The 17,471-nt window shown below is 42.6% G+C and overlaps 2 protein-coding genes across 3 annotated transcripts in view; one reads left to right on the top strand and one right to left on the bottom strand.

The window, feature by feature from the left end:
• Nucleotides 1-1,973: 1,973 nt before the first annotated feature.
• Nucleotides 1,974-7,785, bottom strand: Cdkn2c (cyclin dependent kinase inhibitor 2C). Of its 2 annotated transcripts, XM_021160485.3 has the most exons (4): nucleotides 6,642-7,785; nucleotides 6,050-6,189; nucleotides 4,810-4,929; nucleotides 1,974-2,723 (listed from the first exon to the last, which is right to left on the bottom strand). In XM_021160485.3, exons 2-4 carry the CDS (start codon nucleotides 6,176-6,178, stop codon nucleotides 2,346-2,348), a joined length of 627 nt encoding a protein of 208 aa, XP_021016144.1. In that variant the 5' UTR covers nucleotides 6,179-6,189; nucleotides 6,642-7,785; the 3' UTR covers nucleotides 1,974-2,345. The 2 variants fall into 2 exon arrangements, with proteins under 2 accessions (XP_021016144.1, XP_021016146.1); XM_021160487.2 differs by lacking the exon at nucleotides 4,810-4,929 and having other exon boundaries at nucleotides 6,642-7,773.
• Nucleotides 7,786-16,714: 8,929 nt separating this feature from the next.
• Faf1 (Fas associated factor 1) overlaps nucleotides 16,715-17,471 on the top strand; it is a 298,892-nt gene continuing 298,135 nt past the window's right edge. The window contains exon 1 of the mRNA XM_021160394.2: nucleotides 16,715-17,189. Coding sequence (XP_021016053.1) covers nucleotides 17,145-17,189 — 45 coding nt within the window. The 5' untranslated portion in view covers nucleotides 16,715-17,144. The remainder of the gene's footprint in view (nucleotides 17,190-17,471) is intronic.

Raw genomic sequence — 17,471 nt, 5'->3', positions numbered from 1 at the left:
TGGGCAGCACACTCTCTTCTCTGCTTATTCAAGAGTTCTGCTGAGCACTGTCGAGGTTTTTGAGAAATTGGATAGCTTTTCATATTTCCTAGAGGGGACCACATAACTCATTTCTAAAATACTCAGATTAGCAAAGCTACTTCCTGCGAGGAGCCAGGGTAATGTGAAGATGTTTTAATGCCTAGCAAATCTTAGGCTGATGAAGAGATAGGGCGTCCTCTCCCTCTGTTGTGCTCAGACCACCCGAGAACAAAGCAATTACAGCACTTCTCTTTTGCTTTATGGACATTTCGTGCTTTTGTTTTTGAAATCTCTAAAGGTGACTTTCACATCATGGGATAAAGTAAATGCTGAGACCGTGGTACTGCGAGTCAACTAGACTGCAAATTTAAAATTGCCCAACTTGATCGTTGCAATGTGTAAGGAGGGTTTTAAGAAATTGCTTTCAGTAATAATAGTACTATGCTTATTTTATATATTGAGTCTATTTTTAAATTGAAACATTTTCCTTTTGGAGCATCTCAATTGTACCTTCAAAATTTTCCTAAGTTTAATGTCATGCTGCCATTGAAAGTTAATTCATGTACAATTGTAAAAAAAAACAAAAACAAAAACTTATTACATTCAGTTGGGGGATGCAAATTTTTAACCCACAGTGAAATTATTTCTGCTTTTTGATCCCAGGTTCTTTAATATTATACTAGAAGATAAGCCAGTAAGAACCGCTTGCCTTTGGCCCTACAGTCTTTGCAAAGGCAGACATCAGAGCCATGCCCTCCAATAAACCTTCAAGTAGTTTGTTCTTTTTGAATTGAAGGCAGAAAGCTTAAGACGCAGGGGAGGAAACTTCCACATAAAACATCTTTGTTTGTGTGGCAAATGATGAATGCAGCATTTATAAATTTATAAATGGTAACTGCACTGAAATCCTTTGGTGACTATCTTTAACATGACAGTAAGAGTACCAGATGTGGGGGAATCCTTTTGGAAATCTGAGATATGTCTAGTTCCTTCAACAATTTATTAAGCTAAACACGTTCCCCCAAAGACCTTACGCTCAATTAGTTTTTTAAAAATGTGGAAATGAGTCAAATTCCATATAGAGGACTTGCTTATTCTGTATCGTGAAAGTTTCTATATGCCTTACTCTGCAGACCCTAAGTAGTTATGGTCTTTATATATCATTTATACAGTAGTTATGGTCTTCATATATCATTTATACATTTTTTTTCCTGGCTGAGATTTTTTTAGTCTCTCACCACAAATACCAATATCTATATTTTAACAGTTAAGCATTTTGTAGTCTTGCCTTTTTGGCATTTATGAGGAGGCCAGTGCAGTGCAGTTCAAGCCTGAGTAACACATTAAGCAATTGTTTCGTTTTATGATTTGAAAGCCGCCTAACCTGGGGAAGCACTTCCTCAGCAGGGTTCTCTTCAGCACAGACTCTATAGAGCTGGTCTCTGTTTTCAGACCGCTACTTCCAAAACCTACCTTTCAGCTGTTTGACTCAAATTTGAGGGAAAGGGGTGGTTGGACCTTATAAGGAATTCATACTGAAATAATTTCAAGTCTGATCTTCAAAATTGCTGTTCATCGCCAGGGCCAAGAAATGGGAGTGGGTGGGTAGGGGAGTGGGGAGGGAGGGTCTGGGGGACTTTTGGGATAGCATTTGAAATGTAAATGAAGAAAATACCTAATTAAAAAAATAAATTATAAAAAATTGCTGTTCATATTCTTTTTTGAAGCCAAAATATTAATAAGAGCAGTGTTAGCCAATGAAATCTTTGGGAGGGGGGAAGGGAAAGGAGATAAAGGAATAGCTCCACTGTAACCACACCACACCCAGGCTTCCAATGTGCTTCTTTAATGTTAAGACTTATGCTATCATGAACTTTAACACATTTCTTACAAACTGACAAGATGTAAGTTACAGAGAAGTGAAAAAAAAATCACAGGAAAATGTGGTCCTCTTCTGGAAAAATGTGTTTTAATTAGGCAAAAGATGCATCAGGACAAATCATTTTTAAAACAAAGTCTCCAAGTCAGACACTGAGAATGAAAAAGGGTAAGCAAAGAAAAAAAAATCAAAGATAAAATATCCAGAAAAAAAGGAATAGCTATTACATGTTAGAAATCAGAATTTTGACAGTGAAAAAGAAGTTTAAATATTTCATAAACTTGTAGTAAGATTTTCACTTAGGCAGTTTTGAAGGATTTGGCTAGCTGCTTAAAATATGAAAACAAAGCAAAAGGAAACCCTATATTTTAATAAGTGATAGTAAAACAGGACAGCCAACCAACTAACGGACAATGTGAGGGCAGTGAGAGAGACCTCTACACATTCACTGCAGGCTTGTGGCTCCCCCAACCCCATTTGCCTCCATCAGGCTAATGACCTCATTTCTTCCATAGAACCTGGCCAAGTCGAAGGCGGTGTCCCCCTTATGGTTCCGATGCCCCACATTGCAGGCTGTGTGCTTCATAAGGAACTCCACCACAGGGAGGTGGCCTTCTTTGGCAGCCAAGTGCAAGGGCAGGTTCCCTTCATTATCTTCAATGTTAACATCAGCCTGGAACTCCAGCAAAGCCTGTACAGTGTCCAGGAAACCTGCTCTGGCAGCATCGTGAATGACAGCAAAACCAGTTCCATCTTTCAAATTGGGATTAGCACCTCTGAGGAGAAGCCTCCTGGCAATCTCCGGATTTCCAAGTTTCATAACCTAGAAAAGAAGTTAAAGATGGGAGAATCCCTCCAGCTCTTGAGCCACAACAATATTTAAAGACATTTATCTGTCCTATTCAGGTCATTATTTTTTATTCAGTTCTTGAAGAAGACACAAAGAATCCAGTTTGGAGGGCTTGCTAGCAGGAAAGCACAGTCAGTAAACACAGAAGGAAACTTACAAAAATTGAGCTTATTGAAGAACTATACTAAATGAACCCAGATGTGGTAGAATAAATCCATCAATAAAACAGAATTCCTGCCACATGAATAAATTTGATAGCTAATTTGGTTTTTTATCTTTCACAAAGACCTGTGTAGTTTATTTTCATAAATTTCTTTAAAAAAAAAAAAAAGAAAGAAATGTAACTTGGGATTTAAGTAAAGAGACTCCTGTTTGTTTACTCATGCTCATAAAGTATACCTGGGGTATTAATCCTGGAAGATTGAATGAGGATAGAATTTATTTTCTAATAGCTACTGAAAATCAATGATGGGATTCTTTAAGCCTCCTGCATAAGTGTCACTTCCTGTGGGACAGACCCTTTAAAATCCCAGAGTTGGCATTTTCTTAGGTGATTCTTAACAAAGCCTCTCCACATACACATGCTTGAAATTTTCAAACATTTGTAGTTTTCTTTACAGGCTACAATATTGGCTACTGGGAGTATTCCATGCCTAGACTTCATTTTGAATTACAGACTATTACTGGGTTATTGAGGTATTAAATTAAGGCACTGTGTTCTACATTACTTATTATATCAATTTACTTTGAACTATGTTGATGATATGCCTTGTATCAGAGAGGAAGTGATTCCATGGCTGCCATTCCTGAAAGGAATCAAACAGCCACCCTACTACAGTAGTTGGCATTTCTCAAAGTTCCAACTAGCTTTCTGATACTCAAGTGAGCAAAAAGTAAAAGCAAGATATTAGACGTGTGTGTTGGAACAGCCAGCTGTGTCTGGTGGTTTGAGTCATTTAATAATCAACTGGTGATCCTGTCTAATTTCCGTTTGCACTCATTACACATAAGAATAGCTATTTGTAAACTACCACTGTTTTGAAAGTCAGAATAGAGTATCAATACTTATCAAGGCTCAAAATATTTTATATCACAAAAATTATTTACTGTTGTTTAAATATATACTTTAGAAGGTATCTTTAAGTCAAAAATCTCTCATAAGTAAAAATATCTTGTATAACAGCACTTGAGAGCAAAAAAATTAATTTACTTGTGAAATATTTTTATTAACATGCCAGAAAATCCGAGCATTTAAACTGGTTTCATTTATATTAGGGTACATTCATAAGACTCTAAGTTATATAATAATATAATAAGTGGGCTACTTACTAGATACTCAATATGTATTAGAATCAAATACTAATCCACTTGAAAATATGAACAAAGTTGATTCAATCTTTTAAAAATGTTTTAAGAGATTACAAATTAATAAAATATATTTAGAGTGAATAATAGTTTCTAAGTATAAGCTACATACATTGTCAAGATATTAAGTTTCCCCTTTAATAAACCCTTTCAGCCCTTCATTTAAGGCAGTAGAAAAAAAAATCTCACAAGTTATTTTTTCCAGAAACTCCATGAAATATATTTTCTGGTTATTAGAAATTAATACAGTCTAATTTTAACATTTGACACTTCTCCCTAAAACCTTAGTCACATTTAAAGACTTAAAGTGAGCAAAACAAGAAACAGACCCCTTAGATCTTCGAACAGCAAATGTATGATGGAGTTCTTTGATTATTCTGATTGAAAAACAACAGCAGAGGAGAAAAGATTGCTGTAGTTGAGTAAAAAGCATAATCATAGAGTAAAATTTGCCATCTTTGGCAGAAAGTGATAGTATAAATGATTTTGAAGAAAGTTATTTCTGATGACACAATTTCAGAGCCAGGATTATGTATACTGAAAAAGACTCGTATCTGTGTGTACCTGTTTCATTATATGTATTGATATTAAGCTCTAATAAGTGGGTATTATCTAAGTTTGTTAATAGAAACAAAATTGGGTGGTTATTTTTCAAATATTTGTCAAAGTTTAATTATATTAATTACCCACTCACCCTATTTGTCAAACACTCTGTGCTGTCTTTTTCTGCACACAGAAGTGGCTTCTGCTCTGTGAGGCGGCCCTCATCTCTTGACTTCTCAGTAGCAAACCTGTCAGCATCTGGACTTGCTGCCTTCACCAAGCCAGTCCGCAAGTATTAGGTGGGAAAACAAAAACAAAGCCTTTTCCTTACTTAATCTACCTGAATCAAGATAAATATTTTAGTATTTCTGCATAAGCTTCCTCAACAGAGAAGGGTTTTGTAAGGCCAGCTGTATTCTGACTTAAAATATACAAACCAAATGAGCTTCCTTCACCCGGGCATCTCCTGCCACTTAAATTTCTATTTTTTAAAACAGAAACAAAAATCTCTAATGCCCTTGCCCCGGTGGTTTTTCACAAGCTGCTTCTGGCTGGGAAAGCTCCCAGGAATACCATCGGAACACCAATCACAGCAACCGGTGGAGACCAATTTCCCCATGTTTTGCTTCTAAGGCTTTCAGAAAAGTTACATGATAACATTTGGAGGGGAAAATATTATCAGGTACATAATTGGCAGCTGGACATGTGTCAGTCGTTGCCTGTAAATCTAATTACTGAGAATTAGAGCATGCCACTACATGGCCACAGGGATAAGAAAACCACTACTGCTCGGCTCTGATTAGAAATTCAACTTTTTAATTTCTCCTCACTCCTGAATGGGTGGATTAGGTATTATATTAACTGTGAAAATGTACACCCTGTCCGGGTGCCCAGGCTATCCCATACCAAACTAGAAAAGGTCGTTTGTTAAGACATGAAACAGCTGAAGGTAAAACACCCTGCCTAGATGTCAAGAGAATTAACTTTAAAGTCAATTATTAGGATCAAAATAGGTGAAAACCACCATTAGCTGTGTATTTACTTGAAATAATAATCATAATAATGTGCTTAAAGAGCTATCTAAAACAACACTGCACAAAACAAACAGATTTCGACGATAAGAATACTTTAAAACCTCCATTGTCACAAAAGCATTCCAAAAATTATGACCAAACCTAAGATTCTCTTGATATCGAGGATGTTATTGGAGTTGACCAGTTTCTCCAAAGTACGTCATTTTGGGGAGTTGGATTCACTTAAAGATATAAAATATGGCAACCATGAAGGTTTTAAAACAGTGAAGATCTGTACCCCTCCAAACTTAAAAGCTGTCATTTTAGAAACCCAGGCAACCTTATTAACTTGTTTTCCCCACCTCTGTAGATACCAACCTGCAGCGCAGTTCTCCCAAATCCATTTTGAGCGTTGACGTTTACATTATTTTGCAACAAACTAGTAAGTTGCTCTAGGTCCCCCCTGGCAGCTGCGGACGCCAACTCGTTCCCCCAAGGCTCGGCCATTCTTTAGGGTCCTGACGATCGGGAAAAGGCGATTAGTTGCTTCTCTTTTTCCCCTTTCCTTTGCTCCTAATCAGGCTGCATGATGGCATCGGAGGCTGACAGAAGGACTGGGATGGTTAATCTGGAGTAGAGCTTGGTAGTAAATACTAGTAAGGTCGGCCTGCCAAAAGCCCGCCCCTCGGTTCACACGTGATTATTCAGCAAAACTGAGCCCATTGGAGAGGGGCTCCTTCCCTAGCTTTTTAGCTTAACCCCTAAGAAGGATTCTGGCGATTCAACAGAGATACATACACAGAAGCATTTCTTGATTAATTACTATGGACGTGAGATGTAGGCAGAGCTGTCACGAACCTAAGCTTTACAGCTCTGTGAGGAGGATGTTGCGGAGACTTAAAGGACTAGGTCAGCTCAGACAACACCGCGAAAGAAAAAGTATTAGAGAGTAGAAAAGGTATTAACCCACCCTTGTTCACAGTGGTGACTTGAGGCAGAATTTCAGAGTCAGGTCCTCCGCAGAGCTCACTTTCCATCCGTCTAGCCGATGGGGGTAGTCCAGAGTGCTGCTCGCTTGCTAGCAGAGCGCCGCGCTGGCTGGATGCTGACGTGCTCGGGAGGGTTAAAGACGATCGCTGAGGGCAGACCAGAGCAGCAGCTCTGAAGCCCTCGACTCTCAGGTCTCAACGACTCCCCAGCGGGCTCGGCGTCTTCAGAAGAGCCTCCGGAGCCCGCCCGCCGGGCTGCCGCAGCCCCGCCGAGCCTCAGAGGCCGTGGGAGCCGGGCAGGGCGCGGGTCTCCGGAGGCTGGTGGGTGTGCGGCAGACCCCCGCCAAGCCCGTCATGCCGACCCCGCCGGGTCCCGGGACTCCCGGCAGCCTGAAGATGGTGCACGGCGAAGGGGGAAGCGTCTATGGAGCTCCAGCCGCTGGGGTAGCTCGCGGTAGCATCGCTCTTGCACCCGGCCAGCTCACCAGTAACTTCCCGCCTACGACCGAGCTAGCTCAGGCTCTCCTCTCCACTGCAAGCGCTCGCTGAGGGGCGGCCGTCGCCTCTGCCGCGGTCGTTCCCTCCCTTTCAGATTTTCCCGGGGCGTCCGGTGATGGGAAGGGTCTTTGGAAGTAGGAGCGGTCGCCACAGATCCCGGGCGCAGCCAGTCCCGCCGACTTCTTGGCCGCCACCCAGCAGCTCGGGCGCTCGGTGCCACTTGGCCAGTTAGTTCTTGGCGGTCCTCCGGCCTGTGCCCCTATCTGTGCCGCGGACAGGACAGCGGCTGCCAGCCATTTGGGTCCCGGAGCCGACGCAGGCTGCGCCGGCCGGTCGCGAGCCGCAGCTGACAGTTTCTTTTGTAGTCCGACTCCCCCAAATCTCTGATCGCTGCTCCCTTCTCCGCTACAGACACTTGCGCGTCTTTCCTTTAGGATCTTTCCCTTCCCTCCCTCCTTTGCTTCTTTTTCCGCTGAAGCAACTGCTGCTACGGTTGCCTCTGAAGGGACTGTGCCGGTTTCTTATCCCTTTTTTCCGACCTCATCAGCTTTTTTTGAAAAGAAAAAAAATTGAGCGCTTTTTGAGTTGAAAAACCCGCCCCCATTTTAACGGCAGAGTTTTAAGGAGGCTCCGCCGAGTTAGGGCGCCGCGGGAGCGGGAAGGCCGGGCCCCGCCCACGCCCCGCCCTCCGCCCTGGCGGCGCACTGGCCGGCGGCGCGCTCGCTCCGCCCTCGCGGCCCCGCGCCCTTCTCTGCCCGCGCTGGGCCTGGGTTCGCTGGCGCTCCCGCCTGCCCTCTCGCTTCGCTAGTCTCCCCTGCCGAAGCGGGGTGGATTCGGCCGGGCCGGGCCTGCTGTTCTGGGGCTGGCTGGAGTGGACGACGCCGAGCCTCTACGGTGCGGGACCTCGGTGGTGGTAACTAAGGCCGCGGGCGCGGGCGGAGGCCCTAGAGGCTCGGCTGCCCTGCAGCTGACGGGTAGGATCTCCTCTGCTGGAGCCGGGCAGCTCCACCCTCCTCGGCGCTCCCCGACCAGGCTCGCCAAGTTCGAGTGGCCTAGCCCGGGGCTGCTGCCTCCGAGAGTGCGCTCTAGCTGGACTCCTTTGCTCTGCCACAGGCCTTGGCACCTGTCAGGTTATTGCCAGGGCTGCAGAGGCGACACAACTGACAGCACCACAGGGCAGAGAAGTCTTGTAGACCGAGTTTTATGAGAACTGAAAGCATATTACAAGAAATCCCGACGAACTTCAGGGTCTAGAAAATGTGAACTTCTAGTCTTGAGGGGAAAGGAGAAATGCAATTAACTTTAAAGAAAGCTTACAGTTAGTTAGAAATGTTTTCTAAAAAGGCTATGTCTTTATTGGAGGATTTCTTTCACTCACTACACCTAGGATTGGTTGTTTTTAGGTGGAGGTGGGGATGGTGGTCTAAGTGTAAAAGGACCAGTGTACCCATATATGTCATATTCTTCATCAATTTTCTGTACTTTTCACGTCTTCTTGTAGGCATATACTTCTATACTTTTATGCTTTAAAAAACACCAGCATGGTTGCATTCAGTGGTCAAAATGAAACCAAACCCCCGCTCTGCCCCCCTCCCCGCCACCAAATATTGGTCTAATTAGAACCAGCCACTGCACATATATCCTCAAGTAACATCTGTAACCCAGTTCCTTGGAGTAAAGTGAAAGTATTCAAACAAGCCAGAGACATCTGGATAGTCATTTAGCAACAGGTTGGCTGTTAGGGAAAATTGGAACTACAAGAATTTGGCAGTGTTTCTTTTAAGTTGTTAAGAAAACGATTAGAGCTAATTTTTGAGGTATCGAAAGCTAAATATTGTGAATCAGGTAACAACAAACGGGATGAACTTCTTTAAAAACATTTTAACAGAATATTTAGGATTCCATGTATACTGTATTCCGTGTATACATTCTGGGAACTGAGTTTTTAGTTATCTGGAAGCTATAATAGGACATTGGCACTGTTAAAGTGATAACTAGCACTAATACAAATTTACAAACATTGCTTTCTGGAAATTAATGGTGTCTTGCTTGGAGAAAATATGGTAATGAAGAAAAATAAAATTGTGGGCATTCTGTATAAAAATGGATATACATGTGTTATGACTTTCATCAAATAAAATATCTTTGCTGAATTACTGAGTAAAGAAAACACAATGTTTAGGGTGCTGTTGCCCAGGCTAGCCTACTGCTCCTTATGTACCCCAGGCAGGCTTACAAGTATTCCCCACTCTACCTTGTTGTATTAAGACCTTTGGGGAGGGGCTAGAGAGATGGCTCAGTTGTTAAGAGTGTTGACTGCTCTTCCAGAGGTCCTAAGTTCAATTCTCAGCAACCTCATGGTGGCTGTAATGGGATCCGATGCCCCCTTCTGGTATGTCTGAAGAGAGCAATAGTGTACTCATATACATAAATATTTTTTAAAAGGGGTTGGGGGAACCCTAAGCACTGAAGATTTTAATGTCCCATCACCCACAAGTAAAACTTAAAAATATAGAACCTGCAAATAAGAGTAAAAGCAGCGGCTGGCAAGATGGCTCTGTGGTTAAGAACGCTGACTGCTCTTCCGCAGGTTCTGAGTTCAAATCCCAGCAACCACACAGTGGCACAACGAACTCTGATGCCCTCTTCTGGAGTGTCTGAAGACAGCTAATAATAAATAAATAAATCTTAAAGAATAAAAGCAGCTGGGTGTGGTGGTGCATGCCTTTCATTCTAACACCTGGGAGGTCAGAGCAGATGAATCTTTGTGAGTTCAAAGCCAGCCTGGTCTACAGATATAGCTCCAGGACAGCCAGAGCTACGGAGAGAAGGCCTGTCTCAAAATACACACACACACACACACACACACACAAAAAGAGGACTAAAAGCTGTTCAATAAAATTCTATTCTTATAATTTCAGTTGCTTTTGTTCAAACACTAACTTTTAAGATTCATTAAAAAAAAACCATATTTGGTGGGACTGGAGAGATGGCTCAGTGGTTAAGAACACTGACTGCTTTTCCGAAGGTCCTGAGTTCAAATCCCAGCAACCACATGGTGGCTCACAACTATCTGTAATGGGATCAGATGCCCTCTTCTAGTGTACTTATATAATAAATAAATAAATAAAAATGTATTTGGCCAGGTGGTAGTGGTACCCACCTTTAATCCCAGCACTTGGGAGGCAGAGACAGGTGGACTTCTGTGAATTTGAGGCCTACTGAGGTCTACAGAGCAGTTCCAGGACAGCCATGGCTATACCAAGAAGCCCTGTCTTGAAAAAATGATACTACTACTACTACTAATAATAATAATAATAAAGTAAAAAATAAATTTAAAAACGTGTGTGTGTGTGTGTGTGTGTACACTCCAAAAGGCCAGAAGAGGGCATTGGATCCCCGGATACATTGTCAACTGTCTTATGTGGGTGGTGCACCACCACGCCCAACGGGACTTTTTTTTTTTTTTTTTTTTTTTGATAGTTCTGGAGTTTTAGGTATGTAAAAATCTCTTATTTTGTGAGAGCTAGTTTACTGAGGTAGATTTAAGAGCATCTGTCCTCGATAAGCATTTATTGTCCTGGAACTCACTCTGTAGACCAGGCTGGACTTGAACTCACAAGAGATGCATCTGCCTCAGCCTCCCAAGTGCTGGGACTAAAGACATGCACCACTACACCCTGCTGAGAAGTTTTTATTTTATAACGTGTTATACTTGTATTATAGTGAAAGTAAGTTTTTTTTAACATAGTTACGCTATGTCCCTCAGATGCTTAAAAGGCATCTTGAATAGTTGCATACTGAGTACCAAGAGTCATAGGGACCTTTAGTAGTTCATAATCATTTGAAAGGACTTAAAGCAAGCGTATGGTTTAGTCAAATTATTTTATGTTTTCCCCACGTTGACTCCAGTCAATGAAGAGTTCCTACATGATTAGCTTTGAGGAATGTGGGTGAGGTAACTATATGTTCTTAACTTGGTTTTACAATCTTCCTCTTGTTTGAATTTATAGATCACAGAGGTGGCCCCCTAGGGGGCCTTTTTAAAATTACTTATACTTGTGTCTTTGGTATTTTATTTATGTGACCCAACAGGCTGTTTCAAAGGTTATTTGTAGAACTCCTCAGAAAATCCTGTTTTGAAAAGTAAGAAAATAAAATACTAGTAAACATCTGGAAAGCTTAAATTATGATATTAATTAGTGATGCTTACAGTGCTTTGCAGCTATTAAATATAATACACATATTATTTAAATTTTATGAAGTAAGTATAATTATTCTCACTTTTGATGAAGGAAATTTGAAATTATGATGTAAAGTCAACAAGTATAGAGCTTGAATTCACAACTTGGGCTTGGAGTCTAGGATCACCCACCAGACTCTTTAAGTCATTGGATGAACTACTTGCTTGATTACTAAAACAGAAATTTAACTTGGTAGTAATATTAGTCTCATGAGTTATCTACTAAGAAAGAAACATTATTTAAAAACTTTGGTTATCGGGCAGGCGCACACCTTTAATCACAGCACTTGGGAGGCAGAGACAGGCGGATTTCTGAGTTCGAGGCCAGCCTGGTCTACAAAGTGAGTTCCAGGACAGCCAGGGCTACACAGAGAAACCCTGTCTGGAAAAAACAAATAACAAAAAAGAAAAAAAAGAAAAAACAAAACCAAAAACTAAAAACAAACAACAACAACAAAAACACCTTTGGTTATCAGCTGGATAGTGGTGGTGCAAGCCTTTAATCCTAGCACTCAAGAGGTAGAAGTAGACAGTTTGAGGCCAGCCTGGTCTACAGAGTGAGTTCCAGGACAGTCAGGGCTATACAGAGAAACCCTGTGTATTAGTTGGATTCTCTAGAGTGACAGAACTTACAGAACTCCCTTCCTTTCTCCTCCCTCCCTCCCCCACCCTCCCCTCACCCCCCCCCCAAAGATAACTTATTGGAATGACTTACAGGCTGCAGTACAACTAACTCAACAATGACCAGCTGTGAATGAGAAGCTGAAGCGTCTAGTGTTGGTCTTCTGCATAAGCTGGAATCCTGGGAAGTGGGCTCCACTAGACAGGTTGGCGAGTAAGTACAAGCAGCTGAAGAAGAAAACCTTCCGTGTTTCATCGTCCTTGTCTAAGGTGTTCCATTTCTGTGAAGGACACTATGACCAAGGCAACTCTTATAAAAGGACATTTAATTGGGGCTGGCTTACAGGTTCAGAGGCTCAGTCCATTATCACCAAGGCAGAAGAGGAGCTGAGAAGTTACAACAACTGCAACAACAAACCCCAACCCAACCCAACAACCACAAACAGCAACAAAAACAAAAAAAAATAAAAAATAAAAACAACAAACAACTTTGTTTTTTTTTCAGTCAGAGGATCAAAATTAATACCACAGTAAGTAATTTGATAATGTGAAGACCCCAATATCATATAATGAGAAGGACCTTTAAATATATTTACTCAAGATCCACAAACCCAGTGTAATCTTTTTTTTTCCCCCCGCCCTGAAGTAAGGTCTCTCCTTGAAAACTCTATCTTCCCAAGTTCTGGGATTAATGGTATGTGCTGCCATGCCTAGTGCAAACTGGGTGTAAATGTGAGGAAACATTAGGCAACACCGAGGTGAGGCATAGTTTATAAAGTTCTTTTTTTTTTTTTTTTTTTTTTTTTTTTTTTTTTTTGGTTTTTCGAGACAGGGTTTCTCTATGTAGCCCCGGCTGTCCTGGAGCTCACTTTGTAGACCAGGCTGGCCTCGAACTCAGAAATCCGCCTGCCTCTGCCTCCCGAGTGCTGGGATTAAAGGCGTGCGCCACCACGCCCGGCCTATAAAGTTCTTGATTCTTCAAAATTATCAGGATCTATGCATGTCATTGGAGTTTATAAATCCAAAATAATTTCAAATGAAAATTTAGCTAAATAGTGACTGGAGAGATGGCTTAGTGGTTAAGAACCCAAATTCTCTTGCAGAGGACTTGAGTTTGATTCTCAGGATCTGTGTAGGGTTGCTCACAACCACCTCTAACCCCAGCTCCATGGGAATCTGGTGTCTCTGGCCTCTCTCTGTACCTACACTGACGTCCACACAATTAAAGAAATACCAATACCAGCACAAATAAGTTATTGATACTTGAAAAATGAAATACAGACATTTAAAAAACAGTTTTAGAAAGAGGAAATTACATGAAGATTTAAAAGATTGTATTTAAATTAGGGCACAGTCTATTTTAGTGGACTATAAAAGATTAAAATTATTTAGTGTACTTATGGAAAAAGAATTTCTGTTCTCTTGATTTGTGCCACATCAGTGAAATATTCTCAGAATTGAATTTTAGAAAAATGAAAAACATATTATTTTCCCTTCAATTTTTTTTGTAGTAGATATTTATTCTGGATGCTGGTTATTCAACCATAATACTTAGACCATATGTAAAAAACGATCTTTTCATTTACTTTATAAACTTGGATGCAAGGAGGATGGTACTATAAGGAGTCACCAGGGAAAGTGGGAAGAGCACTAGTTTTGACCTTGACTTGAGTCCTACTCCTTTCACTTTATTTCATGACCCTAGACAAAAATCTTTTTTTTAAAATTTATTTATTTATTATATGTAAGTACACTGTAGCTGTCTTCAGACACTCCAGAAGACAGAGTCAGATCTCGTTACAGATGGTTGTGAGCCACCATGTGGTTGCTGGGATTTGAACTCCGGACCTTTGGAAGAGGAGTCGGGTGCTCTTACCCACTGAGCCATCTCACCAGCCCCCTTCAGTTTTTCAAGACAGGGTTTCTCTATGTAACAGAAATGGTTGTCCTAGAACTCATTTTGTAGACCAGGCAGGCCTTGAACTCACAGAGCTCCATATGTCTCTGCTTCTCATATGCTAGGATTAAATGTGTGTACCACCATGCCTGGCTAGAGATAACAATAAAAATTCAAATTATTAGTATGAACCCAAGATTTTTGTTATGGACTTACCCTGATGAATATAAAAGAAATACTGGATGAAATGGTTTTTAACCATCAAGAAACTTTCAACCTGTAGAAGGAGATAAACCATTTGTTTATTAAACAATTACAGAAAAAAATTCATAGAATTTGCCAGAACTGTGTTTTGTTAAAGTACTAAAGGCCATGGTTGGGGGTGGGGGGAGGCAGGCATTCTTGTTAGCTTAAGCGTAATGAAAGGGGAGGCCTTGGAAGAACATGGAGGAGGAAGCATACTGAGCAACAGCTAGCACAGTAGGAAGCTCTAAGGCGACGGGCAGTTTTCCCATGCAGTGCGTCACTCACTGTTCGAAACTGCTAAGTTTTCTTAGTTTCGAGTGAGAGATTAAAGATTCATAGAGAGGTTGGAAAGGGGCAAAGTTAGGTCTCAAACACAGAAATGCTATGAATTTATGCTAATTTTACACAAAGATTTGAAGTTTCTCATTTATCTCCTGAAATGATCTTGTTAGGAGTTGAAATTAGTAATAGTTGAATGATTCATCCAGGTTTTGACAGCTAATTTTTTGGGAAAATAATTCTGAAACCTCATGTGTTTGAATATCGGGGTCGTTATTCCCATCTTACTACATGTATTGTATTATTTCAATTTTCAAATGGAGAGAAGGAAAAGAGGAATGTGCATAGTGTTTGAATGAGTTCTGAGGTAATCACTTGTTAGTTTTGCAGGGCTTCATTAACCTGGCCATATATAACGCTGAACACCTGCTTTGTTCTGAGGGCCCATACTAACTGGGTTATTGGATTGCTTCATTTATATTGCTGACATTGGGTTTCACCTCATGATTCCTATTTATGACAATTTCAGAATCTCTCCTTTTAAGCACAGCAGGGAAAAAGACTACAAAGTTTTGTTGTTGTTGTTATTACCTTTTAAAACAAAACAAAACAAAACAAAACACCAGTATCACCATGTAGCCCAGTGTGGCCTGGAACTCTCTATGCCCTGCCTGCCTCGGCACCCCTAGTGCTAGAATGAAAGGCATGGATCAGCACATCAGACTCAGGGGTTTCTATTTCTTACTTAGCTGATTCTGCACATTAAAACAAGTTCACTTTATAGGACTGGGGAGGTTCAGTGATTTAGAGTTCTTGCTATTGAAGAGGACCAGGGTTCTATTTCCGGTACCCACATGGTGGCTTATAACCATACATAACTCCAGTTCCAGGGATTCAGACATCCCTTGCTGGCCTCCATGGGCACCAGGCACCATATGGTACATATATACGCACACATAGGCAAAACACTCATAAAATCAAATAAAAAAAACCATACAAGTTATCACAGAATTGTATGCCAGATTCCTTTTAGTAAGAGAACCATGGAATCCATTTTTTCCACCTGGCGGTTTGAGGGATCTAACCGAGAGCCTTGTGCATGCCTGGCAAGTGCTCTATCTACTATTGAGTTTCATCTCCAGCAAATCAAGATCTTAACATAAATAGCACACTTCTTTGCATTCAAGGGATTGGATATTTGATTCAGTCTTTCTATTTTTTTTTTTTAATGGATACACTCCTAGCTTAAAAAGCTTAGGCATGAATTCTTTATGGTGATTTCATCAGTTCCTATTTTTGTTTAACATTTCCAGAGCTTCACATACTTTCCAGGGCATGGATGTGTCCTTTAAAAGTCTGTAACTTCCTACTTTGTGTGTGTGTGAAGATTGAATATGTTGCCACCCTTCCTTGGCCTAGATGGCAATTACAAATTGTCATATAGGTTTTGGATGTTTTAGGTACAAAGGTTGCTAATTTCTGACCATAAGTTGAAATCTTCAGAAATTATGAGTAGTGTACCATACCGTTATTTATGAAAATATTTTAAATAAGATATATGAAATAGTGTACTCAAGTTTTCCACATGTAATGCTCTAAAAATGTAGATATAGCAGTAGAAATATTTTCCCTTAAACATCAACTTAAAAATGTTCAGCATCCTTTTGAGGTCTGAAGCCTCACCCTCTGAGTTTCTATGTTCCACAGACAGATAATTGTCTGCTGGATACCTCAGTGTTTGTGCCTGAGATTGCAGACTCAGAAATAGGAGGCTCCAGGTCGGGAGTGACAGTGTGAAAGCGGCTTTTTACCATAAGGTTGAGAGTGAGAGGCCGTCCACGAGGAGGTATTTTGGTGAGAGGAAAACCTACAATGTTAGGAATTCTGCTGGCCAGGCGGTTTATGTTTTGGAGTGTGCTGAGCTGGGCTGAGCTGGGCTGAGGCTGGCGGTGCTTTGCGTATGACTAAGCACGTGAGGCGCCGAATCACAGTCCGGCCTCGGCCAGGGGGAGGCCGCACCTCCAGGCCTAGGCTTCAACCCAAACCGGAATAACCTGTTGCGGGTCCTCAGGCTCCGGGGGTGGGGTGGGGTGGGGTGGGGGGGACGCACAACGGCGTCCCTGCCACACAGGCCGGCGACCCCGCCCGCAAGCCGAGCGCCAAAGCGCTTGACAGGAGGGCAGTCACGTGACAGCCGCAAAGCGCCGCTTTGCGACCTCGATGACAGGCAAAATGTGCGACAGCTCAGGCGCCGGCCAACCAGGGGCGGAGGCGGCGGCCGGGGAGGAAGCGGAGGAGGCGGAGGCGGCTGTGGCGTTGGCCCGCCTGCTCCTTCTCTCGCTTTCCCCGCCCCCGTCGGGTTTGCCGTGGCTGGAGGGAGCCGGGCGCGCGCTGTCGCAACCTGTCCTCCTCCCAGGCGGCGACGGAAGGACCGTCCCGGCATCGAGACCAGCCTCCCCGTCCCGGCAGCTGCGGCGAGGGCTCCGCGGGGCGCAGGCGGACTCAGGGCGGCTGAAGGTTACCGAGTGCATGAGCACCTAGTCTCCCGCGCTGCCCCTCCCGCCGGTCCGCCGGCCCTCCCGCCGGCTCGCCCGCCAGCCCTTCGCCACCCGGCGGCGGCCGCAGCTTCGGCCGCAGGAGGCGCCGTCTCGCTCCCAGGTGCGCGCTTCGTTCCCGGAGCCGCGGAGCTCGGCGGCCGCCATGGCGTCCAACATGGACCGGGAGATGATCCTTGCGGATTTTCAGGTGAAGTGTCTGGCTCTGCTGGCTTCCCACCTCCAACTTGGCGCCTCGGGGTAGCGCGGTGGCCTCTTCCCTGCGTTTGTTTGAGCACCGCAGTGGTTGTAGTGTGGGCTTTTCTACCCTACGTGGCTCAGGATGTGTGTATATTGTGAACCTTGGGGAACATGTATTTCATTTGCTCTCTCTCTTTCTCTCTCTCTCTGTGTGTTGAATGATATTTTTACGTTTGGGGATATAGTGATTTGGGGGTTGCTATGTATGTGGGCTCTTCTCAGTCTTATGAGG

This window comes from Mus caroli, unplaced genomic scaffold, assembly GCF_978045245.1.
Source record: "Mus caroli unplaced genomic scaffold, Mus_caroli_1 scaffold_6, whole genome shotgun sequence".
Classification (NCBI taxonomy): Eukaryota; Metazoa; Chordata; class Mammalia; order Rodentia; family Muridae; genus Mus; species Mus caroli.
The sequence above is the reverse complement of the archived record's forward strand: the minus strand, read 5'-3'. Positions and strand labels throughout refer to the sequence as shown.

Excerpts from the sequence above, each read along its gene's own strand:
- Cdkn2c (XM_021160485.3), bottom strand. The coding sequence starts at position 6,178 with ATGGCCGAGCCTTGGGGGAACGAGTTGGCGTCCGCAGCTGCCAGGGGG. Across the intron at positions 4,930-6,049 it reads TTGGGAGAACTGCGCTGCAG|GCAGCAAGTCCAGATGCTGA; the intron begins GTTGGTATCTAC and ends GGCTTGGTGAAG. Across the intron at positions 2,724-4,809 it reads CAGAGTGTTTGACAAATAGG|GTTATGAAACTTGGAAATCC; the intron begins GTGAGTGGGTAA and ends CTTCTTTTCTAG.